The 24,172-nt window shown below is 42.0% G+C and overlaps 1 protein-coding gene across 3 annotated transcripts in view; it reads right to left on the bottom strand.

Moving 5' to 3' along the window:
- LOC126198581 (helicase domino-like) overlaps positions 1-24,172 on the bottom strand; it is a 582,238-nt gene that overhangs the window by 241,207 nt on the left and 316,859 nt on the right. The window contains exon 1 of one of the 3 annotated variants that reach the window (XM_049935033.1): positions 22,856-22,937. The exons of the other annotated variants lie outside the window; for them this stretch is intronic. Within the exon in view, the coding sequence (XP_049790990.1) occupies positions 22,856-22,930 (75 nt within the window). The 5' untranslated portion in view covers positions 22,931-22,937. Of the gene's footprint in view, positions 1-22,855; positions 22,938-24,172 lie in introns of those variants that run through there. 3 annotated transcript variants of the gene reach the window in all.

Below are 24,172 nucleotides of genomic sequence, written 5' to 3'. Positions count from 1 at the left end.
CTACCTTACTTAGAATTCTTTAATTTTTGATCCTATGTTCAGGGATGTCGAGTACGTTAGAGGTAGAGCTCTAGGCCGGTTGGGCGAGGAATAAGTAATAGTTGCTAGTGGAGTCGTCACAGCAGTCACAAACGATTTCCATGGAGACCACAGAAAATCTAACAAGGAGACGGCAAGACCGTGGGGTCGGGGATTTGTCCGAAATTTTGTGTGGTGAAAGAGGACCCCTAACACCTCACCTGGTTAAAATATTACGACGCACTACCCGGAAAATCCCGGGAAAAATCGATCCAAAGTTTCTTAGGTGCCTTATAAATGTAAAATGTTAGTCTATTGCCGGGCCGCCGTCTAGCCAAGGTGTGCCGGCACGGTAGCTCGCGTGTTCGGTCGGAGAGCCGGTTGGCCTCTGTAATAAAAAACTGAGTGGAAGGATCAACCACCGAACATGAACAGGATGTCTTGCGACGTCCGCAATATCAAACACAACGATCAATAAAAAAAAAAGGTGTTTAGGGCTCGGACTATTATGCCAGAGGTCTCGGGTCCGATTCCTGCTCCTGCACTTTTTTTCCTTCTGTTTCATTTTCTTTGGTTATTCCAACAATTATTCAGAAAGTTTCCCAAACCTACATTGTCTTTAACAAATTAGTTACAGTATTGAATAAAAATTATTTTCTTTTTGTCCAACAACAGAATTCATGGCGGTGGGTTTTCCATTTTTCATTGTAAAGTATATGACGAGAAACATTGCCTTTTTAATCAGAATAATTAAGTCGATTGGGAAACATTCAATTTTTATACATATGATAATTATAAACAAGAACCGCAGTGGTAATTATCGTAAAAACAAACGAAGCAATAATTTTTGCGACTACTTGCGCAACATATAAAAGCGGATTTTTTTTTTACAATCACAGGGCGTTTGCAATAAATCTGTAGAAAAACATGCCCCATTAACATTTACGAAAATGTTTCGAGTTTCTGGTAATTTTGAGGCAAACCAGGCATATTGAATCATGTCTCGGAATATTGATGGTGAATTATAGAATGAATTATTATAAAATCTTCCCGGGAATTAACTTCACGATTCTCCTGTAACAATGCGCTGCAATTTTGCAAGCAACAGAAAGAAAAAAAAGTGCTGGAGTAGGAAACGAACCCGAGACCTCTGGCGTAAAGGTGCGAGCGCTAACCATGTAGGCCAGACGGCGGTTCGGCAATCAACTAACATTTTATACTCATAAGGCACCTAAGAAACTTTGGATAAATTTTTCTCGTGATTTTCCGAGTAATGCGTCCTAATATTTTAACCAGGTGAGGTGTTGGGGGTCCTCTTTCACCACACAAAATTGCGGACAAATCCCCGACCCCACGGTCGTGCCGTCTCCTTGTAAGTCAAGGGTACCAAGACATTCTTCCCGGATTCAGAACCTATATTTTACGATAAGTTCTGACTAGGCAGGAGCTGAGAATTATAAATTCAGATATATGTCAGATACAGACAATGTTAAAGCCCAGAAAAAGAAATTCTTGGAGCCAAGAAAAGAGATGCCTGACAGGGAGTCCTTCTGACTCGACCTCGAAGCTAGTTAGTTGTGACTGGTTAGGCGAGTCGCGCGTCGGCGTTATCAGTCAGGAGGGAAGGAAAAGAGGCAGCGCCGCTTATCCCCGACACTAAGGCAAATCTATTAGGTAGAAAGCGCGGGCCGACGTGACACGGATCTGCACGATCTGGCGGTGTGGCGATAGGGCGGAGAAAGTGGCTGCCGGCTGTGTGCTAGACTAGAAAGCGCGCCGGGCCGGTCGCATTGCGGGCGTCATGGGTGGCTTCGCGGGGAGGGGAAATCTCCACCACTGTTTGGTGGCGAACTTGTAGGTTTGTGGCGTCAGTGTAGAGCCAGAAATAAAATGTTGCGTGGCTCAAAGCCAGATGCGAAACTTCGATTTGACGCCGCTTCGAGCACCCTGTTTGCGTCAATTTCGCTTCCTGCTATTTTGTCGAAAAGTGACAATTTCAGACTGTGGTCGTGTTCAACATACAACTGATCCTTGCAGAGAAGATAATGGCAACCAGCAACTGTCAACAGCGCTATTTATTTACACGAATACCGCCGTTACCGGTTTAATAGGCTGGCTACAGTAATGATGGGGCAGTTGAATCCCGGTCTTAGAAGCGGGCAGTTTAGCCGGGCTGGAAATGTGCTGTGTCGTTCGGATGAAGTATTTTTATTTAGTGAAATCAGAACTAATTTTATTTTAAAAAAAATGGTTCAAATGGCTCTGAGCACTATGGGACTCAACTGCTGTGGTCATAAGTCCCCTAGAACTTAGAACTACTTAAACCTAACTAACCTAAGGACAGCACACAACACCCAGCCATCACGAGGCAGAGAAAATCCCTGACCCCGCCGGGAATCGAACCCGGGATTTCATTTTTAAATTGAGGTTATTCCAGAAGGCATGTACTCAATTACGAACACTTAAACGCGAGCGACAAAAAGAAGCAAGTTTTAGATTCCAAGACATTCCGTCTACTTTTTCATTCCGTTCTTAAGTCTTCGCGAATCAGCCTTAAAATCCAGCTACTAGCTGCAACTCCGTCTTTGAGCTATTTTTTAGGCGACAGTCGCAAAACGCCGTCATTTACATTGAGGAAATAGAAAATGCCGTCGAAAGGTTTCGAAGTTACGCAGTTGCAACAGCCAGGCATTATGTCAAAGAGTACTCATGGTACAATATGCCAACGGGTGTCCGTAGACTGTTGATGAACGGACAGGACATAATTGCTTCTACACTTTTACCAATAAGTCAGCTGTCGGAAGATGCGCACGAGTCAACAATCAATTTAATGCGGTAGTATCGCCTAAGCTTTGCCCCAAAGTCTTCTCACGTGACAAATATGGAGGATGTGTTCCGGAGACTTCTATAGGCAACTGATCCCTGTATTTCTTCTTTGCCGAAAGGATCTCTGAGGAAAGTGAAAGTTTTGTCGTCGGAATCTGGTGCCCTCTTGGTACCTACTGCAGACCTCGAGGAATCAGATACTGCGGATGATGAAGAGGATACAAATATCTGTGAGGAAGAAGATTAAGATGGAAATGAAGATAAAGAACAAGAAGCCCCGTGGAGGAACATTAAGAAGACTTAAAAAACTTTCAATATATATTTTCTGTAATAAAGATAGTAATAGAGGCAGTTTTGTAATGAAATCTACCATTAAAAATATAAATGTTTACGGAAAAAAAAATTTTGACCGCTTCATTAACTTTTCCAGATCTTTTCGCCATACTGGATCCGTCAGTTTGAATTTTTCAATTTTGATATAAAGATCGTTATCTGAAGGGTCAAAAACCCCAGCAAACTCATTTTTTTGGCTAAATTGGAGCAATTTTGAAGTTTTTGCCTGATTTTTAGGATTCTGCCCCACTGTGCGACAGGTTGATCAACAGGCGGATGCTCACTTTTAAATTACATTTGTTGCTGTTTTCATTAGTCGTAGGCTGTTTTTTCATGCTTTTGACGAAAGTTCAAAATGGTTCAAATGGCTCTGAGCACTATGGGACTCAACTGCTGTGGTCATCAGTCCCCTAGAACTTAGAACTACTTAAACCCAACTAACCTGAGGACATCACACACATCCATGCCCGAGGCAGGATTCGAACCTGCGACCGTAGCAGTCGCACGGTTCCGGACTGCGCGCCTAGAACCGCGAGACCACCGCGGCCGGCGACGAAAGTTCCTTGGGGTGGCGTTGCCCTACAGCAATTTTAAAAAAATGAAATAAAAAACAAAAACGAACGATGTGAGAAACGACCTGTTTAACTGTAACCATATCTACAGCGAAACAACGGCATGAGAAACGGCGTTTTTAGCTGTAACTGTACCTAGAGTTAAGCAAGCAGTTTTTCACACCGTTTTTGCAGTAGGACGCCACCACACCTAGGAACTTCCACCGCAAGGGGGAAAATACAACCAGCAACAAATGCAAATCACAACAACTGTAATTTAAATGTGAACAGCCGGCTGAAGATGTACACGTTGGCTTGAGCTTGTAACAGCGTTATTTGTATAAATAAATAGTGGGTAGTTGCTGTTGTCTTCTTTGCAAGAATCGACTTCAGTTTCATTTCTTATTTTGTTTAAGGAAGTTATTATTTGGCCTCAGGAGGCTGGCTGAAACCGTTTCAGACCTTTCTACCACAGCTAATACCTGGTCATGAGATCACAGAGGAAGCCAGTGCAGAGATGAAAACATGGCTAGCATAAATGGAGCAGAAAAAATTTCTTTCATTTATTCAATATCACAACGCGAATCACTGGTGACGTACTGCTGCTTGATCCAGTGCACCGGTCCACTTCTTCCTCAGACACCACACGCATATATTAACAAAATGTTCCTGTCGCATTTCTATGATTTTACGACATCTGAATATATCACTTTTACGAAAATACTTTTGCTCTCTTTAAGGTATAGCATTAGTTATTAATTACGATCGTGTACTTATTATTACAGTCAGAATTCAATAAACGTACGTGGCAGTAATTATTGGTATCCTCGTTTCTGTTATTTATCGAGACTAGTAGAGCATTGTCAATTTTCCATTCTTTCGGAAATTTTTTTTCTCCAACATGAGCTTATGCAGTTAAAGAAACTATGTTACTTTGATTTTTCCTATTTCATAAGTTCTATATTTATTTAACATGCAACAATGGCCTCCTTATTTTTTAAGCGTTAGTTAATTTATATTATAAAAATATGTGTACAATGTGCGTGCCGCTAGAACTCAGAAACAAGTCCCGGTATGATCAAGGAAGTTACATGGTGTGGTAGCCCTCTATCCCCCATTCATGAAGAATGTTTCCATTTTTCCCTACTCGCGCCGAGTAGCCGCGTGGTCTAAGGCGCCTTCCCACGGTTCGCGCGTCTCCCCCCGTCGGAGGTTCGAGTCCTCCCTCGGGCATGGGTTTGTGTGTTGTCCTTAGCGTAAGTAAGTTTAAGTTAGATTACGCAGTGTGGAAGCCTAGGGACCGATGACCTCAGCAGTTTAGTCCCATAAGAACTTACCACCACCACCATTTTTACCTGAAGGCCGCGCTTTTGAAGATATAAAGGCTGGGAAGTTTTGCCATTTAGAAGTTTCTAGGACATTCCAGAACATTCGAGGGCTTTCCACAACATTCCAGAATGTTTCGGAATGTTCCAAAATGATCCGGGATGTTCTGGAACGTTCGGGAAAAGTCTGAAACATTCAGGAACATTCCAAAATGTCTGGAAACATCCCAGATCATTGTGAAACATTCCAAAACACTCTTCGAATGTTGTGGAATGTTCTGGAACATTGTGGACCAGTCAAAGACTTTTTGGTATGTTCCGGAATTCGCCACTGTTTGTGTTACCGATTGGTAGGGGACTCGTCGTGGGTTGGAACGTTAGTTTCTTATCAGTGACCAAGGGAGGAACCGAAAAAGTAGTGTAGTGAATGAATAAAAACAATCCACTGTTTGTTTTTGTGTGTGAGTAGCCGAAGTGATACAGTGACTGAAAATAAATCGAAAATAAAGCGTTGATATGTATAAAGTGTGCTTAGTGTATTTGTTAATACAAGGTTGACTTGATTTATGCAGTATTGTAGGTAATGCTCAAACTTAAAAGAGGAGGAGATCTTGCGAGTTCTGAAACGAAAAAAAAAACACATACGAAGAGCGCGAAGCTCATTTAAGTTCCCAGCGAACGACAATGAGCACCGTGTGAAGCAGAGAAACCGGTCAGTTATACATAGCTTGCTCTCGAGTAGTAACTATGAAAAATTCGTACACTGGACAGCAAAGTGAAAAATGTCCTTTTATTGCCGGCCACGGTGGTCGAGCGGTTGTAGGCGCTTCAGTCCGGAACCGCGTGACTGCTACGGTCGCAGGTTCGAATCCTGCCTCGGGCATGGATGTGTGTGATGTCATTACGTTAGTTAGGTTTAAGTAGTTCTAAGTTCTAGAGGACCGATGACCACAGATGATAAGTCCCATAGTGTTCAGAGCCATTTGAACCATTTGTCCTTTTATTCCAACTACCACACAATCTCATGTCAACTCCCTGAGCGAAGCCGGGTATCCCAGCTAGCTTTTTAATATTTATGGTGTCTACGGTGTGTTCTTTCTTTGCTGTTGCTAGGTATAGCCTGCATTTTGGAAATCAGTCCTCCACTTCCCCTCCTTCTAATGGTGTTTCGTAGATTACAAAAAGCAAAGTAGATTGATACTCGGTGCGGTGGCTGATGGAAGGGGCAGTAAATGAGAAACGCCTTTACGGTTACTTCCATCAGCCACCGCACCCATTGTCAACTTAATTTGCGTGGACAGTAGATGTCACGCGGCCGGCATCTTTTTACGTAACTGGGAAACTTCATGGTTAACCAAGAAAACTCTTAGGATCACATCTTCCGTTTCTTATATGGAGCAGGTATTACGAGACGAATCTCGTGTCAGTTGTGTCGAATTAAAAACAGCAGTGATGGTAGTTAATTACAGAAATGTAGAGTCAGGTCTCCGACTAAGCGAATACTTATATCAGTCCATTACTATATCCGTCATTACTCGAGAGGTACCAAGACAGATAAAAAGAGTAAGGAAGTGCGAACTTCGAACATAAAATTTAGCAACTTAAAATGGCGCTTCAGATTTACCTATTCACCATTTACCCCTTGTTCACTGCAAGTAATCCATGTTGAGAAAGAGCGACCTTTTTCAAACTTAGCTTATTGTTTAAAAAACACGAAACTTTTCAGGATACAAGCAAACAATATGAAGTGTAATTATTTAACACAGAGAAAAGTGAGGCATGTCATCGTTTACTAATACATATGGTCACTAGTTTATACGGACGGACATGTTCCAAGGGACCTTTTAACATCTACAGCAGCCAAAATTTGTAGTTTCCGTGAGGTAAATTACACTTGACGATATGGGATTATCTTCATATTGTGGTACAGGGCTTTTCAACAATACAGTGACTAGAGCGCTGAGTCAGTATTACAGTATATTTATTTTTTACGTTAGTTAAAATGCATAAACTAAACAAACTATGGTGCTAGCTTTAGTTGTTGCTTGTCTTCGTAACTTTTAACAGCAACCTTGATTACTGAACACCCTATGCCCTTGTTTTCAGTCAATGTTATATGTTACAGAGCGTACTCAAGCAATGTTTTGCAAAAACAGACATAATGTCTTATGGGATAACAGCAATCAGTGATTTTATAATGTTACTTAAAATCCGTCTTGATTGCAAATTTTTTATTGCTGCGTCAGCATGTGAAAGTTGCTGGATTTGGTCGGGTTACTTCTGTAACTGAAATATCAGATCTGAAGATGGTTCTGAATGAACCGAAACCGGTCATATGAATAAAAAATTTGCAGTCAAGACGGATTTTAAGTAACAGCACTCAAGCAAGCCTACCCCTTGGTGTGCAAGGCGTTTGTTTCTACGCTGTTCTTTCCTAGGCTATTTCGTTGTTAACCAAATTTCTAATATTCATATGTTGCGTTGCACCATTATCATATACTGTATATTCTTCCAGTTTCGCTTTCTTGTATTTATTACAGTTCAGCTTCCATTTCTACAGCGTACTATCACTCAAAAATAACTTCTGTTATTTTAGACCAATGACGAACGCCAGAAAAGTTTCTAAAGAGTGTAGTGTTCTTAAGCTGTGTCTGTAGGCTCCCTGTATCTCTCCTGTGACGACCATCTTGCTTTCAGTTCTTGCATTTTGTAGTTCCCAATTCTATTTATAACGGACAATGATTCTCACACTACTACTATTTCGCAAGCTGCGAAACTGTCGGGAATAGAAGCAGGTAGTCAGGAAGTGTAAGATTTGTTTCTCTTAGTCCAGTATATTTTCATTAAAATTTCTTTTTGTTCTCAGAGTGTTGATTTCGGTCAGTGATGACGATTTTCAGATCTGTTTAAAACATATCCTTGCATTGTAAAGCCAGTGTGGCATAACCAAGAGATATAAATAAAATCAGCTCGGCATCGTCTCAACTTACCAAAAATACGACTGTCGACACTGTGGCCTAGTTCGTACTGTAAAAAAAGTCTGAGCTTCCGTTTTTCATTTGCCTGTCACTGAAGAGAAACCTTAAGCGCATTTACTGTCTGCTCAGTGTTACGCGACGTATGACTTGTGGTAAAATCCGACGACACCTCGAAGTTCCTATTCTTCACAATTGATTGTAATTCGAGATTTAGTTTATACATGTTTTTCCATTACTACGTTAACACTCGAACTAACGACTCATCTTGGGAAGCAAAGAAATTATGTGACCATAACTATAAATTTTCAGGTGTGTAAATTTAACTGCAGTTACTTCACGTACATTATATAAGAGACGTAACGTAATGCGAAAAAGCTGTTGGAGATTTATCGACTAACAGAAGTCTTACAAGCTACAAACGGGTCGTGATTCGCTATCACATGTAGGGTATATTTCTTTTACTTTTTCTCCTTTGTCCATGCAAAGTCTTTTGAGTCTATTTATTATAAGTTCACAGCACATTCTTGACCTAATTTCGTAGGTAATTTTAATTGCTATATAAAATCTAGATCCGTTAAAATAAGAGGCGTGGTAAAGGAAAACTGTCTTATTAAATCGAGACAACATTATATACAGGTATATAGATTGTACTTTATCAGCCGAATAGGAACAGAGTTGTATTTTCGGTAACACATTTAGACAACAGTATTTCGATGGACCACCCTTAATGATTTGTTTGTGTTAAGGGCACTCCGGGAAGTCCGCAATTGTGACTATAATTAACGTTAATATGAAAAGAGCGCATGTAGTTTCGGCTACATTTCGTGTATCTATATTATTTATTGACATACCGCAACACCCTAAGTGCGGTGTAATGGTTATCTCTCGCTGGCATACACGCTTAGCGCTTACATTGTGTAGTGACGTATCTATTTATTTATCTAAGAAGGGCAAAAGTTTTATTTATTTATTAATTCGGCGACGCACTTGCTGCTTTGTAAATGTACCTGCTCTGTACTCTGAGTTGCAGTGCTGGTCTAGCTTTTAGAGATCAACTAGGAAGCTACTAGACCGGTTACTAGAGCAAACCTGATCTAGAATAGCAAGTAGGTGTTGCAGATGGGACAGCTTGGCATTTAGGGGGTGCTGTAGGGTGCATACATAGAAGTGCGTTTCCGAAGCAGGTGCTCAGCACCACGAGTACTGTCTTATTTCATGCGTTGGAAAGATTAGCGCCTACTTAATTGGTTACCGCTGCAAAACTGCTTTTCACAGAAACATGCGCTAACTTCAAACCTCCTTTTACTGTGCAACAAGAACTTCAGTACAATGAATTTTTTTTACTTGTTTTTGTATATATATGTATTTGTATATAGTCTTCAAACTCTTAATTCTGGAAACATCCACAGTGATATGTGATATTTTTTGTCCACGTGGTGTATGTGTACCATGTGTATTATTTTTAATTCGCAAATAAAATAGCCACTCACGTATGCGGAAGAAAATGTAACGGCCGTTGCAACAAACAGGTCACCTGCTTCAAAGTCACGAGCCATCGACAAATTTTCTATTACTTATACTTCACCGATTATAATTAAATAATAGGCACAGCATCTCATTATCAGTAACACATGCAGTAATAGATAAGTGACTATAAAACTGAAATTTATCCAATGATTTGCCTGTTTCATAACTGATATTTTGAAAGCAAAAACTGAAAACAGCGAGAGTCAGATCATATCTCTTCTGGATGCAATTCCAGATCATTCTTCAAAGTTCGTTCGTCCTGACAACACGAATCAGACTGGATACTTTCTTCAGACGTTTTTCGTCCCAATAACAAAGACCAAACACAAACATAAACTATGTAAGCTAAGACCTCAAATTTATTCTGTAATGCTTCTAACGCAAAAATTTACTGCAAGGAGAGGTATCTCTTAGTGGAACCACAACGCCCCTGACATCATCGACGAATGTTATTCGGCCGTTTACAGTCATTCGTCATCGTCATCAGATCATTGAAAGGGTAATTCTTGGCAGTGGGGGTTGGGGTTATTGCAAAAATTCTTAGGATACATATAATCTCCTGTGGAGAATTTTCTTGGGAACCTTTACCTTGATTTCGCGTTCTTCTCATTTACCTCTAACGCTTTCTGAATCTCATATTTTGAAATAATAAGAAGAGTAAAGCTAGAAGCACAGGTAGCATATGAGAACTCTATAGAAGCTGAATTAAAAAGAAAATAAGTCGTGTAGCATTGGGAAGCCGAATATTTAGAGGAAAATGAGTCACGAATACGAGATGAGAAACGACCTACATTTAGAGACACCGAGGAACTTACGAAACATCTATGTGCAGACGTCGAACAACTGGTGTCAAATATTAGACTAGCCCGAATTCGTGTTAAACATCTCTCCTAGTGACGTTTTCAATCTATTTTATACGGGAAAATCCTTCAATTTATTTATATATTTCTCATTTTTCTGACAAAACGTGCAGGTGACTGTTTCGGAAATTTTCTACGAAGTCTTGAACTCAATGAAAGCATCACCTTCAGCATTAAACGTAGAAATGTTTATTTTCTAATATGTGAAGTCACAAACACTATCATTGTGGCTACCGTAGGATGTCAAGATAATTTACAGAACTTTTAGACACCGTAATAAACACACATACTTCATACAATTATTTGTTAACGAACGAATACCTGATGTCGGACCCCTAGTGATACTAAAGGGACACTGTCTTGGGCTTTTCATGCCTTTTTGTATTCACAGAAAAACTGCGTTGCGGCTTGTGAAATGTTTTTCATGGGTTGATAGTGTTGCGATTGCTCTTCATCACATTGTGACGTAGTTTGAGGCGTGGCGCGAATACATAAACTTCCCACTTGGAGAAACATAAGAGGAATACAACCTATCAACGGAAGAACATATGACTTTTCCATTTTTTATAGAAATTACTGCACTGAGCTGATAAAACTCTGGATGCAGATTGCGATCCCAGTGTGCCTTTGGCTCGAGGCTAGGCTCTCTCCCTACTCAAGGTGCCTGTGCTGGGACTGCCATTAACAGACACAAATGATAACTGGTCATTGCGACATGATAACAATTAAATGCGCTTCGTGATCCATATAGAGTTCTTATATGCTACCTGTGCTTGTAACTTTACTCTTCTTATTATTTCAAAATATGAGATTCAGAAATTTAGGCACAGTAATAATCGGTATTCTACTACTACTGAAATATATGGAAAACACTCGAGGAATGTAAAGAACACGTCCACAAATCCAGAAGAGCGAGTTGTTTCAGCAGTTTATCCTAAAGGAATATCTACCACAGTGTTCGTCAGTAAGTGGCGTCTTTGAAAATATTTAGGTTTTAGAATAGTGTCTCGAACGCTTGTATTTCCGTCCTATGATCGTATGGTATTTTTGGCCGGAATATCCTACCTGGGATATTATGCCACCTGGTGCAGGTCTTTTCATTTGATGCCGCTTCGGCGACTTGCGCGTCGATGATGATGAAATGATGATGAGGACAACACAACACCCTATCCCCGAGTGGATTAAATCTATGACCCTGTCGGGAATCGAACAGCCCCTCCCCTCCCCCTGCGTGGAATGAGATTACTTTGGCTGATTGTGCTGTACCTCCCACCATCTCAAACTACAAACGGTCAAATATACAAAGCTTCTCTGCATCATTGTGTAATAATTTTAGGATTATTAAATAAATAAGAATGTGAAAAGAACATCCTTTTACCACTGTCAGAATTTATTAAATACTGAGGGCCTAATAGCGTCACTTTAAACAAAATTAACGTCACGTTTGGAAAACACACAGTTATTAAAATGAAAATACCATTTATAATGGTCACTTTCAGTTTAATTCTTACGTTCATGCGACCACACTGAAGTACAAAATAAATGCAACTATGCATATATAGTCACCATAATCACAGACAACTGAGACAGTGAGTGAAGCACAGAATTCGTTTTACAATACGATGCGGTTTCAAGTTCAGAAGAATTTTACAGAATATGTCTCCGGCTGCAAAGCAACATGCTTGTATAGAATGAACCGTCTTTTTACGGCACGAGTGACAAGAAATCTGCATCAGTAATGACGGTGCTAATACATATGCATCATAACATATGTAAACTAGCGTGATACGCTTGATCAAAATGCAAACAGCTTGGTCGGTCTAGTATATACGATGTACAATACAATGAAGCACAGTGTGTCAGTCATGGCCAAAGCTGCAGACACAGAAACAAAGAAAGGCGTTTGTCTCGAGTAACTAAAATATAAAATACGTTTACAGACAGTTTATTTCTTCTATGGCTATCCGCACACGCTGCTTTTAACGCTTTACAAAGATTTTCTTTCCGTCCGAGTCAGAAATCAACACAACGTTGATGGCTGTAATGATTCTTCCTGACTGGGTGTTTATACCACATATAAGATGTTAGATATACACGAGTCTGTTGCATCTAAAGAGTTAACGATATTACATAGTAAATTCACTAGTTCTCAATTAGAACTGACTCAAAGGCTGCTAAGGATGCTGCAGCCCATTTATCATGATCAGGAATCACTGCATTGTCTTCCATTGACGTCCTTTACAAAAGCACCGGAATGACGATAGTAAGTATAAGCATGTTTCAAGAAACTATAAAGTGTTCAAGACTAGAGGACTAGTTGAGGATCGAGTTTGTATCCATACACTCATGAAAGTCAAATCGTTACATCTATGGCGTTTACAAGATCTGCAGATGATTTCTGACTTATTTCCATTATATACTTGTTTAGTTCTACTTTCTCGTAAGTAGATGAAAATCCATTGATCAAGATGTCAAGGCATCTTTTGGGCCACACTTTTAGGCGACTCTGTCATTGTGTAAACTGATGATTGGACACAAATGTAAAATGAGGGTGGGCAACATACGACTGAACTGTCTGTTTGAACCGCCCCATTTCGGCATCATGTGAAACGAGTGAACCAAATGAAGCTTGTGGACCGGAGTGAAGGAACAGTACGTCAGCTATATCGTACCGTTTTCAATTAGGCACCTTTTGATTATCTTTCTTATGAAATTGTGGTAGATGTGGAAATAACGCCCATTTCGATTGCTTATTCGTATACTTACTTTATAATGATTCTATTAATCTCACGTAAGGCTGTGGCAGAAGAAAGTGGGTAAGTGAGTGAGTATTCAAGAGACCGCGGTGATACAGCGTTGGCCGCAACAGCGAGAGGTTAATTTACGTAGCCTTCTGGAACGACGGTTAACAGGAAAGATGGATTGTGACACAGGTGTAGGTTTACAAATGACTTTTCAGTAATTCTCAAAGAGTCAATAACACACTCACGTACATTGTCCTCTGGTTGGCCTATTGTTACCGAGCAACAACACAATTTGCGCTGGCAAGGCGTAATTCACAACACAATTTGCTCTGGCAAGACGTAATTCTGAAAGACAGATGGCTTGCTGGTACCAAATATTGACACAGAATTCAGGGAAGTTTCTCAAATTTTAGACCTGAGGAACTATTTTTAAATAAAATGTTAGCTGTGTTAGAACGAAGAAATACACTTTAAAATTTCCAAATTATGCATAACAAAAATGTATAGCTGATTTTAAGAAGGTTGGTGATTATGAATCGAAGAAGTAATTTAAATAATAGGAAAAATTCTGTGGGTATATCTGATAAGACCATAGTACAGGTTCTTGAGACGTAAGTTTACACTTGAAGGAGTAATTAACTTACCATTGAAAGAAGTAGAACAGGAGAAAAGTTGTAGGGTAAAATAATATTTCAAGTTTGTAAAACATATTGTGTGTCACGAGAGATTGCAAGAATTGAACACAAGGCAGGAAGCGATAGAGGGCATGTAACCACAGGAAAACTGAGTTAGTGGAGGAGTAAAAATAGTGAGTTACGATTTACGGCCAGGTAAGTTTGGCTTCGTTTTTACAAACGAATGAAAATAGATAAAGCGTTTAAATTTGCCTCTACTGATACTTTAAGGAATACAACACGGGGAAAAAATTAGAGCGTAGCTAAATTTGTATATAATGGAGACAATAACGTCGGTTCTCAGTCAATCGTCTCGCCATAAATGTTTGGTAAACATAATTTGAAACTCACGCTTTATTCGCTGTGATTGCTCCACTGCGCTGAATCGTTCGAGATACACAGTTTTGGTGGTTCTTTCACTCCATTAGAAGTTATGAAGTTAGAAATTTGATTCTATTATGTTCTACAATGATTTAATAATCACGTAAATACTTCTAAAATCGTGAAAGTGGGGATAATTGACGGTATCTTGAATGGAAATATGTGCTATACAGCAACAAAAATGTTAATAAATAAATAAATACAGTATCTCGATGTATGACACGTGTTTCATTCAGATTATTTTTTTCTCAGGAGGGCATCCAGAACAACTGTCAAAATATTACCAGCGAAATGTGATACTGTCTGTTCTTAACAACCAAATCGTCGGTAACATTTTGCAATGTTACGAGTCAAAAAATTACTGGAATGGCTTCTATGCGACTAGTTTCTGGATGCCAAGTTCCTCGTTCGAATGAGTACTAGAAAATTTCTCCGTTAAGGGAATATTCGCTCTATCGTCAGAAAGCAAACACTCAACATTAGTTTCTGTAGTCGTAGTCTGACAGATTGTTAACTGTCACTTAATCAATATATGGGACTCAGTACAGTCAACCTTTACTCGTCGAAGCCTTGTGCGATTCCTATGCAAAAGCGTCCTGGAAATCAACACGGATTCCACGAACACCGATCTGGAAAAGGCTTGATAATAGCTTCCTAGGTCAATGCCGTGTTTCTTATGTTACGGAAATCCTTCGATGCAGTTTCGCGCCGTTGCCTAGCAGAAAAATACGCGCTTATTAAAAACCGCGTCAGGCGTTCGACTGGACAAAACACTTCGCAAAGAATAAAACTCTTTGCGTTTTCTGCGTGGGAAGACGTCACTCTGAACCGTAAATACCGTCCTGATGATCATCCACACGTCTTCCTACATTTAATAAAAATTTTCTAATCACGTGACCCTCTTGTACATAACTCCGTCGTATGCAAACAGGCTCAGAGAGCAACAAAAAAATAGCACTTAGTTGAAAGACTGGCAGCTGAATCTTAATATAAATAAAAGTAAGATAATGCGCTTGTATAGATCTGTAGTACTGACACTCTTTGCTATCGTTGGAACCAATCACATCAACCTAGGTGTCGGGAAGACAAACCCAGGCTGACGTTCGTCAGTGTAAATCACCTATGAACATCGTCTCTTACCAAACCCTTGTTTGAATAATACTTGAGTGTTATTCGTCGTCGTCGTCGTCGTCGTCGTCGTGCCTTAGCAAGTCGGGTTAATGGAAGAGATAAATAAGATTGTAAGCACAGCTACGCGATTCACCACAGTTTGTTTAGCCAGGGCGAAAGCGTCACAACGGATACCAGTGAGAGCCGCCACAAGGAAGTCGTTATGCACCGCGGAGAGACTTCCTTTCCAAATTCCGAGACTATGTTCCAGTTCAGTCAAGAAAAGTATTTCGTCTTTCGACATACGTACATTTACTCCAGAGGCAAGCTTGTGGTGTACGGCGGAAGGTGCTTTTTCGTCCCAACATCATCCAGTCGCGAATGGTGCGTGGGAAGACCAATCGTTGATAAGCTTTCGCGTGAGCTCGAATCTCTCAAACTTTACCTTTATGATCTTTCTACGACATTTACGTAGCAATATAATGGTTGACTTTCTTAGGACGTACGCCTTTCTTAATTTTGAAAGTAAACCACCTCGTGATGGACAACACTAACCTTGTTAGTCTGCAAATGGAATTGGATAAGCATATCTGTCGCTTTCGCCATTGCTAAACGTACCTTTGGCGAAACGCATTGCTCCTCTTTGGATCTCCTGTATTTCCTCAGTCAGTCCTACCTGCTAATGGTGCCAGACTAACCAGCAATACTCAAGTATTGATCGAACACGGGTTTTGTAACCCACCTCTTCTGTGGATGGACTACACTTCCTGACGATTCTTTCAATGAAGCTTAGTATGGCATCTGCTTTCCTACGATTATTTTTATGTCGTCGTTACACTTTAAGTTTCTCCGTATGCTCACTGGCAGATATTTAATGGATTTATTACCTCTAGTGACTCTTCGGCTATCGCGTTATCATACAGCAAAGGGTCTTTCCGACTGTTTATAAGCAATACGTTACACTTATTTTTGTTAATCTACTGCCAATCCTTGCACCAAACGTCGATCTTCTGTAGGTCTTTCTCCGTTTCACTAGGGTTTCCTTGCGTTTATTTATACGATAAAAATTTTCAGTAAATGATAGTACGCACAGGAACAAGTAATTTTGTTGCACGGTTAATATTCTTAGGTCTCATATCAACCAAGATATTTCTGTCCTTTAATAGAAAGCTATGTCTTTCTCAATGCCATTCGAAAGCTCGTGAAAAGACTTTCACAGTGATATAACCCTTGTCACTGATGGCGTTGAAACTTTTCGTAAAAACGCAACAAGCGTTATATCACAGTACTTGTCTTTTCGAGATATTTCTGTCCTTTAATAGAAAGCTATGTATTTCTTCATGGCATTCGAAAGCTCTTGAAAAAGACTTTCACAGTGATACAACCCTTGTCACTGATGGCTTTAAAACTTTTCGTAAATACGCAACAAGCGTTATATCACAGTACTTCTCTTTTCAAGAGCTTTCGAATCTTGTTATACAGTTGTATAGTAATTTAAAAAAACCGTTCTTCATAATCTGGGTTGATAGAAAACTGAAAGAGTGTTGACTATACAAAAAAATTACGTGCCCCTTGGCGTACTGTCATTTGCCGTAATCCTACATGTACATAGATACTTCGCAAGTCGTTATACGGTGCGTGGCGGAGGGTACTTTCTGCTACTACTAGTCATCTCCTTTCCTATTCCAGAAGCAGAGGGAGTGAGGGGAAACGACAGCCTATATTCCTCCATACGAACCTTACACTCTCTTCTCTTCACGGTCGTTACACGAAATGTGTGTCGGAGGCAGTAGAATCGTTCTTCAGGCAGTCGCAAACACCGGTTCTCTAAACTTCCTAAAAAGCGTTTCGCGAAAAGGACGTCGCCTACAACAGATTTAGCAGCACGCCTCGAAATGCTTCGATGTCTCCCTTTAAGCTGATCGGGTACGGCTCCTAAACGCTCGGACAGTACTCAAGGCTGGTCAACACTAGTGCTCTCTGTGTAGCCTCTCTTATAGATGAGCAATACATACGTATAATTCTCCCAGTAAGCCGAAGTCGACAATTCGCCTTCCCTACTACCGACACTAGTGTTCTCTGTGTAGCCTCCCTTGTAAATGATCAACACATACGTATGATTCTCCCAATAAATCCCAATAAACCGAAGTCGACAATTCGCCTTCCCTACTACCGACCTTACGAGGTCGTTATATTTCATATTGATTTGCAGCTCAACTAACAGATATTTAATCGACGTGACTGCGTTGTTCCTACTCGCCCATACTAACATAATTTTTTATACATTTAGAGCAAGGTGCCATTCATCTTGGATCGTTCACAAAACTCACTATGTGTGTATGAAGGACAGTGATGGTCCTATAATACTCTTTTGGGTACGACCGAAGTTACTTTTACGTCTGAAGGTTTCTGTGCGTACAGAATTACAAACTGTGTAACGACGCAGAATAAACATTTAGAGGAACACAGGCTTACACAGGGAGTTAGCGACAATTGTTATGCCTCGCCATCTGCAAAAGGAAGCTGGAAAATGGTATTGGTATGCTGTGTACCCTCCACCAAACACTATACACTAGTTTGCATTGGTGAAATTGTTGTAGTCACTGGAGTGGGCAAGGGGAAGCCTGAAGTCGATGAAGCGTCTGGTTTACGAATGAGACAGTGACATGAAAACTAGTTTTTTAATCACAGTTGTCTTTATCTCGTTGCATGGAATTACAATAGTTGACTGGTTTCTAACGGAACGAATCATTATCAAAACCAGGATCTTGCTATAACTGTCAAAGGTTGAACTGTCACCTTACGCCGACCTCGATCACTCGACGTCACTCAAGAGGCCACGTTGAATGTTAGATGACCGTTTGACATGTTATTAGGTCGGTGCATAAGCTCATAGCTTTTTGTTTTGCATGTTGGTATTCCGGTTGCTATGGGTTTATTTATGGATTGCCTTTCTTATTCGTACTTCACTGTTGTTTGATTTTACATATTATCATAGTGATTGGAGCTGTGGACGCTAGAAAGTGGAGTTCCGCGTTCAGAAAGACCGTCAAGGTTTGATGAAGATCGTTCAAACGCAGTCATCCACAATGATGTATGTCAGGGGGCTCGAGAACTGGCAAATGTGATGAACCGTAATCATTCCACCACTGGAAGACATTTACAAGCAATGGGGAAGGTTAAAAAATTGGCTGTGTGGGTAACGCCTGCTCTGAGCCAAAAATCACAACTACCAGCGGATGGCTTTATGTGCGTATCTGCTTACTCGTCATCAACTAGCTCTTGAACAACACCGAAACCATTCCTATCCTACATCGTTATTGTTGACGAGGAATGGTGTCTTTATGCAAACATAAGGAAAAAAAGGAATGGCTGATCCCAAACTTATCAGCAAATCTCGGCACAAAGACTTCAGGGGATCCATAATTCACCGAGATGTAACCAACACTGCCCACAGCCGGCCGAAGTGGCCGAGCGGTTCTAGTCTGGAACCGCGCGACCGCTAAAATCGCAGGCTCGAATCCTGCCTCGGGCATGGATGTGTGTGATGTTCTTAGGTTAGTTAGGTTTAAGTAGCTCTAAGTTCTAGGGGACTGATGACCTGTGAAGTCCCATAGTGCTCAGAGCCATTTGAACCATTTTTGAACACTGCTGACATTTTCTGTCAACAACTGAGACGCCTTGGAGACGCAGTCCAACGACAACGATCAGGAAGACTGCGTGAAGTACTGTTACTCCACGACAACGCCCGGCCGCATTCTGCTAGACTGACAAAAAACACTGAACAGAAGTTGGGTTGGAAAGTCGTTCCGCACCTAATCTCGCGCCCTCAGATTTTAATCTTTTCCGCTCTGTATCGAAAAACCTTGAAGGAACATCCTTTCAGGATGAAAATGCGCTGCGAACATGGCTCGACGAGTTATTCGCCTCAAAAGCACGTGGTTTCTACAGTCGCGGAATCGAGATGTTACCGCAGCGTTGGCAGACTGTTGTAAATAGTGAAGGAGAGTATATTACTGATGAGTAAAGTCGGACCTCGGGGAAGATCAGTTTGGGTTCCGTAGTAATGTTGGAACACGTGAGGCAATACTGACCTTACGACTTATCTTAAAAGAAAGATTAAGGAAACGCAAACCTACTTTTCTAGCATTTGTAGACTTAGAGAAAGCTTTTGACACTGTTGACTGGAATACTCACTTTCAAATTCTAAAGGTGGCAGGGGTTAAATACGGGGAGCAAAAGGATATTTACAATTTGTACAGAAACCAGATGGCAGTTATAAGAGTCGAGGGGCATAAAAGGGAAGCAGTGGTTGGGGAGGGAGTGAGACAGTGTTGTAGCCTCTCCCCGATGTTATTTAATCTGTATATTGAACAAGCAGTAAAGGAAACAAAAGAAAAATTCGGAGTAGGTGTTAAAATCCATGGAGAAGAAATAGAAACTTTGAGGTGTGCCGATAACATTTTAATTCTGTCAGAGACAGCAAAGGACTTGGAAGAGCAGTTGAACAGAATGGACAGTGTCTTGAAAGGAGGATATAAGATGAACATCAACAAAAGCGAAAAGAGGATAATATAATGTAGTCGAATTAAGTCGGGTGATGCTGAGGGAATTAGATTAGGAAATGAGACACTTAAAGTAGTAGAGGAGTTTTGCTATTTGGGGAGAAAAATAACTGATGATGGTCGAAGTAGAGAGGATATAAAATGTGGACTGGCAATGGGAAGGAAAGCGTTTCTGAAGAAGAGAAATTTGCTAACATCGAGTATAGATTTAAGTGTCAGGAAGTCGTTTCTGAAAGTATTTGTATGGAGTGTAGCCAAGTATGGAAGTGAAACGTGGACGATAAATAGTTTGGACAAGAAGAGAATAGAAGCTTTCGAAATGAGGTGCTACAGAAGAATGCTGAAGATTAAATGGGTAGATCACATAACTAATGAGGAGGTATTGAATAGGACTGGGGAGAAGAGAAGTTTGTGGCACAACTTGACAAGAAGAAGGGACCTTTTGGTAGGTCATGTTTTGAGGCATCAAGGGATCACAAATTTAGCATTGGAGGGCAGCGTGGAGAGTAAAAATCGTAGAGGGAGACCAAGAGATGAATACACTAAGCAGATTCAGAGGATGTAGGTTGCAGTAAGTATTGGGAGACGAAGAAGCTTGCACAGGATAGAGTAGCACGGAGAGCTGCATCAAACCAGTCTCAGGACTGAAGACAACAACAACAACATAGTCTCTGTTGTGTGGGTCTGTTGTGTTTATTAAACTTACGGAAAGAAGCTACTAACTTATGCACCAACCTAATACTATTGCAACAAGACACTGGTTCTGCTGACAACCTACCGGGTGATCAAAAAGTCAGTATAAATTTGAAAACTGAATAAATCATGGAATAATGTAGATAGAGAGGTACAAATTGAGACACATGCTTGGAATGACATGGGGTTTTATTAGAACCAAAAAAATACAAAATTTCAAAAAATGTCCGACAGATGGCGCTTCTTCTTATCAGAATAGCAATAATTAGCATAACAAAATAAGACAAAGCAAAGATGATGTTCTTTGCAGGAAATGCTCAATATGTCCACCATCATTCCTCAACAATAGCTGTAGTCGAGGAATAATGTTGTGACCAGCACTGTAAAGCATGTCCGGAGTTATGGTTAGGCATTGGCGTCGGATGTTGTCTTTCAGTATCCTTAGAGATGTCGGTCGATCACGATATACTTGCGACTTCAGGTAAGCCCAAAGCCAATAATCGCACGGACTGGGGTCTAGGGACCTGGGAGGCCAAGCATGACGAAAGTGTCGGCTGAGCACACGATCATCACCAAAGGACGCGCGCAAGTGATCTTTCACGCGTCTAGCAATATGGGGTGGAGCGGCATCCTGCATAAACATCGTACGTTCCAGCAGGTGTTTATCAGCCAGGCTGGGGATGATGCGATTCTGTAACATATCGGCGTACTTCTCACCCGTCACGGTAGCAAATGGCTCTGAGCACTATGGGACTTAACATCTACATCTACATTTATACTCCGCAAGCCACCAAACGGTGTGTGGCGGAGGCCACTTTACGTGCCACTGTCATTACCTCCATTTTCTGTTCCAGTCGCGTATGGTTCGCGGGAAGAACGACTGTCTGAAAGCCTCCGTGCGCGCTCGAATCTATCTAATTTTACATTCGTGATCTCCTCGGGAGGTATAAGTAGGGGGAAGCAATAGATTCGATACCTCATCCAGAAACGCACCCTCTCGAAACCTGGCGAGCAAGCTACACCGCGATGCAGAGCGCCTCTCTTGCAGAGCCTGCCACTTGAGTTTGCTAAACATCTCCGTAACGCTATCACGGTTACCAAATAACCCTGTGGGGAAACGCGCCGCTCTTCTTTGGATCTTCTCTATCTCCTCCGTCAACCCGATCTGGTACGGATCCCACACTGCCACACTGATGAGCAATACTCAAGTATAGGTCGAACGAGTGTTTTGTAAGCCACCTTCCTTGTTGATGGACTACATTTTCTAAGGACTCTCCCAATGAATCTCAACCTGGTACCCGCCTTACCAACAATTAATTTTATATGATCATTCCACTTCAAATCGTTCCGCACGCATACTCCCAGATATTTTACAGAAGTAACTGCTACCAGTGTTTGTTCCGCTATCACATAATCATACAATAAAGGATCCTTCATTCTATGTATTCGCAATACATTACATTTGTCTATGTTAAGGGTCAGTTGCCACTCCCTGCACCAAGTGCCTATCCGCTGCAGATCTTCCTGCATTTCGCTACAATTTTCTAATGCTGCAACCTCTGCATACTACAGCATCATCCGCGAAAAGCCGCATGGAACTTCCGACACTATCTACCAGGTCATTTATATATATTGTGAAAAGCAATGGTCCCATAACACTCCCCTGTGGCACGCCAGAGGTTACAACATCTGAGGTCATCAGTCCCCTAGAACTTAGAACTACGTAAACCTAACTAACCTAAGGACATCACACACATCCATACCCGAGGCAGGATTCGAACCTGCGACCGTAGCGGTCGCGCGGTTCCAGATTGAAGCACCTAGAACCGCTTGGCCACACCGTCCGGCTGTCACGGTAGAAGTTTTGCTGTCCAGCGCCATGTGCCGGACATTTTGTGAACTTTTTTTGTTCTAATAAAATCCCATGTCATTCCAAGCATGTGTGTCAATTTTTACCCCTCTATCTACATTATTCAGTGGTTAATTAAGTTTTCAAATTTATACTAACTTTTGGATCTCCCGGTATAAGAGTCGAATCCGGTAAAATGTTGTAAATCCGTCAAAAGCGGTCAAGACAGTTGCGAATAAAACATTATTTTCCAAACTAAACTGCGCGCTCCAAAGCAAATGTTGACAACGTCAAATATCATTGACAGTGCCGCGGTTTGAAGGTTTCTGGAGGTGACGGTCGTGTTGGCGACGAGGCAGCTTCGAGAGCTGTGCCCGTTAGGGAGTCCCCAGGGAGATGCGCGGCGAGGCGTCGCTCTAACCTGGTATACGAAGTGCCAGGGCGGCGGCTGGGTCACGTGCCAGGGAAACTGCGGCGGCAGCGGCGGTGGCAGCATCGCGGACACGTGTTGTCGCGCCGCCCCCGGGGGCTGGAGGAGGCGGTGCGCGTGTCCGGCCAGCGGCGTCAGCTGCAGCGGGTGGTGGTGCTGCGGCGGCTGCTGCTGCGGAGGCGGTGGCGGCTGGCGGTGCGCTTGCGGCTGGGCCTGCCCGCCGCCGAGGAACTGGCACGCTATCCAGTGGTCCATCCATAGGCGGCGACGCGCGCATCACTGACCGGCCGCGCGGCCAGCTAGGCACTGGTCACTCGGGCCAGATCCCACGGGAGCACGGAGGAGCACGCACTGTCGCGCCCGCCCCGGGGAGGGGATGCCACCGCGCCGCGAGACCTGCCCCCGGCCGCCGCCGACAAGTGGGAAAAATAATTGCGCGACGCCCCGATTTACATGAGAATCGGACGTCCGGTCCCGGTAACGACCCCGGGCTACAGTCTTAACTTAATTCCGGTCAGTAGGGTCCGGTGGTCCATTCGCGGCTCGACCGGTGTTCGCGTTCCTCGCCGTTACTGATCTCTGGGGGAGGCCTCACCGGTGTCGGAGATGAGCAGTCGGGTTCATTAATTTCCACCCGGATCGGCTTCAGTGCGCAGGTCTCTGTGGAATACACACCAGACGGATGAGCGAGGAGTACAAGCGGCGGCAACACGAGTGGTATCTATCACTCCCGCTCTGAAAGACAGCTGATTTGGCAAGGTAATCTTGGAGTAATTCAGTGGAGGCGACCTTTTCTTTTCCTAATAATAGAAGACCCTTTCCAATACATATGCAGCCAGGAAAAAACGTAAATGTATGGTGAAAAGAGCAGTCATGCGAAATCCCGACGCGACATTACGTTGCATTTTGCTACGATGACAGGAAGATGATTTCAGTTCTGCTTGTGTCCGCAGCTCGTGGTCTCGTGGTTGCGTTCTCGCTTCCCGAGCACGGGGTCCCGGGTTCGATTCCCGGCGGGATCAGGGATTTTCACCTGCTTCGAGATGACTGGGTGTTTGTGTTGTCCTCGTCATTTCATTATCATTCATGCAAGTGGCAAAATTGGACTGAGCAAAGTTGGGAATTTGTACGGGCGCTGATAACCGCGCAGTTGAGCGCCCCACAATCCAATCATCATCATCACAGTTCTGCTTGTATGAGAGGGGTCTCTAGAAATACCCAAGCGACTTAAGATAAGTCCTAGCCGTCAACAGGATGGCGGAAGTGTAGGAAACATTAGAAAAGATGCAGAAGTAGAACCGATGCGTA

This window comes from Schistocerca nitens, chromosome 1 (assembly GCF_023898315.1).
Source record: "Schistocerca nitens isolate TAMUIC-IGC-003100 chromosome 1, iqSchNite1.1, whole genome shotgun sequence".
Lineage (NCBI taxonomy): Eukaryota > Metazoa > Arthropoda > Insecta > Orthoptera > Acrididae > Schistocerca > Schistocerca nitens.
Note: the sequence above shows the minus strand (reverse complement) of the source record. Positions and strands in the feature narration are given on the sequence as shown.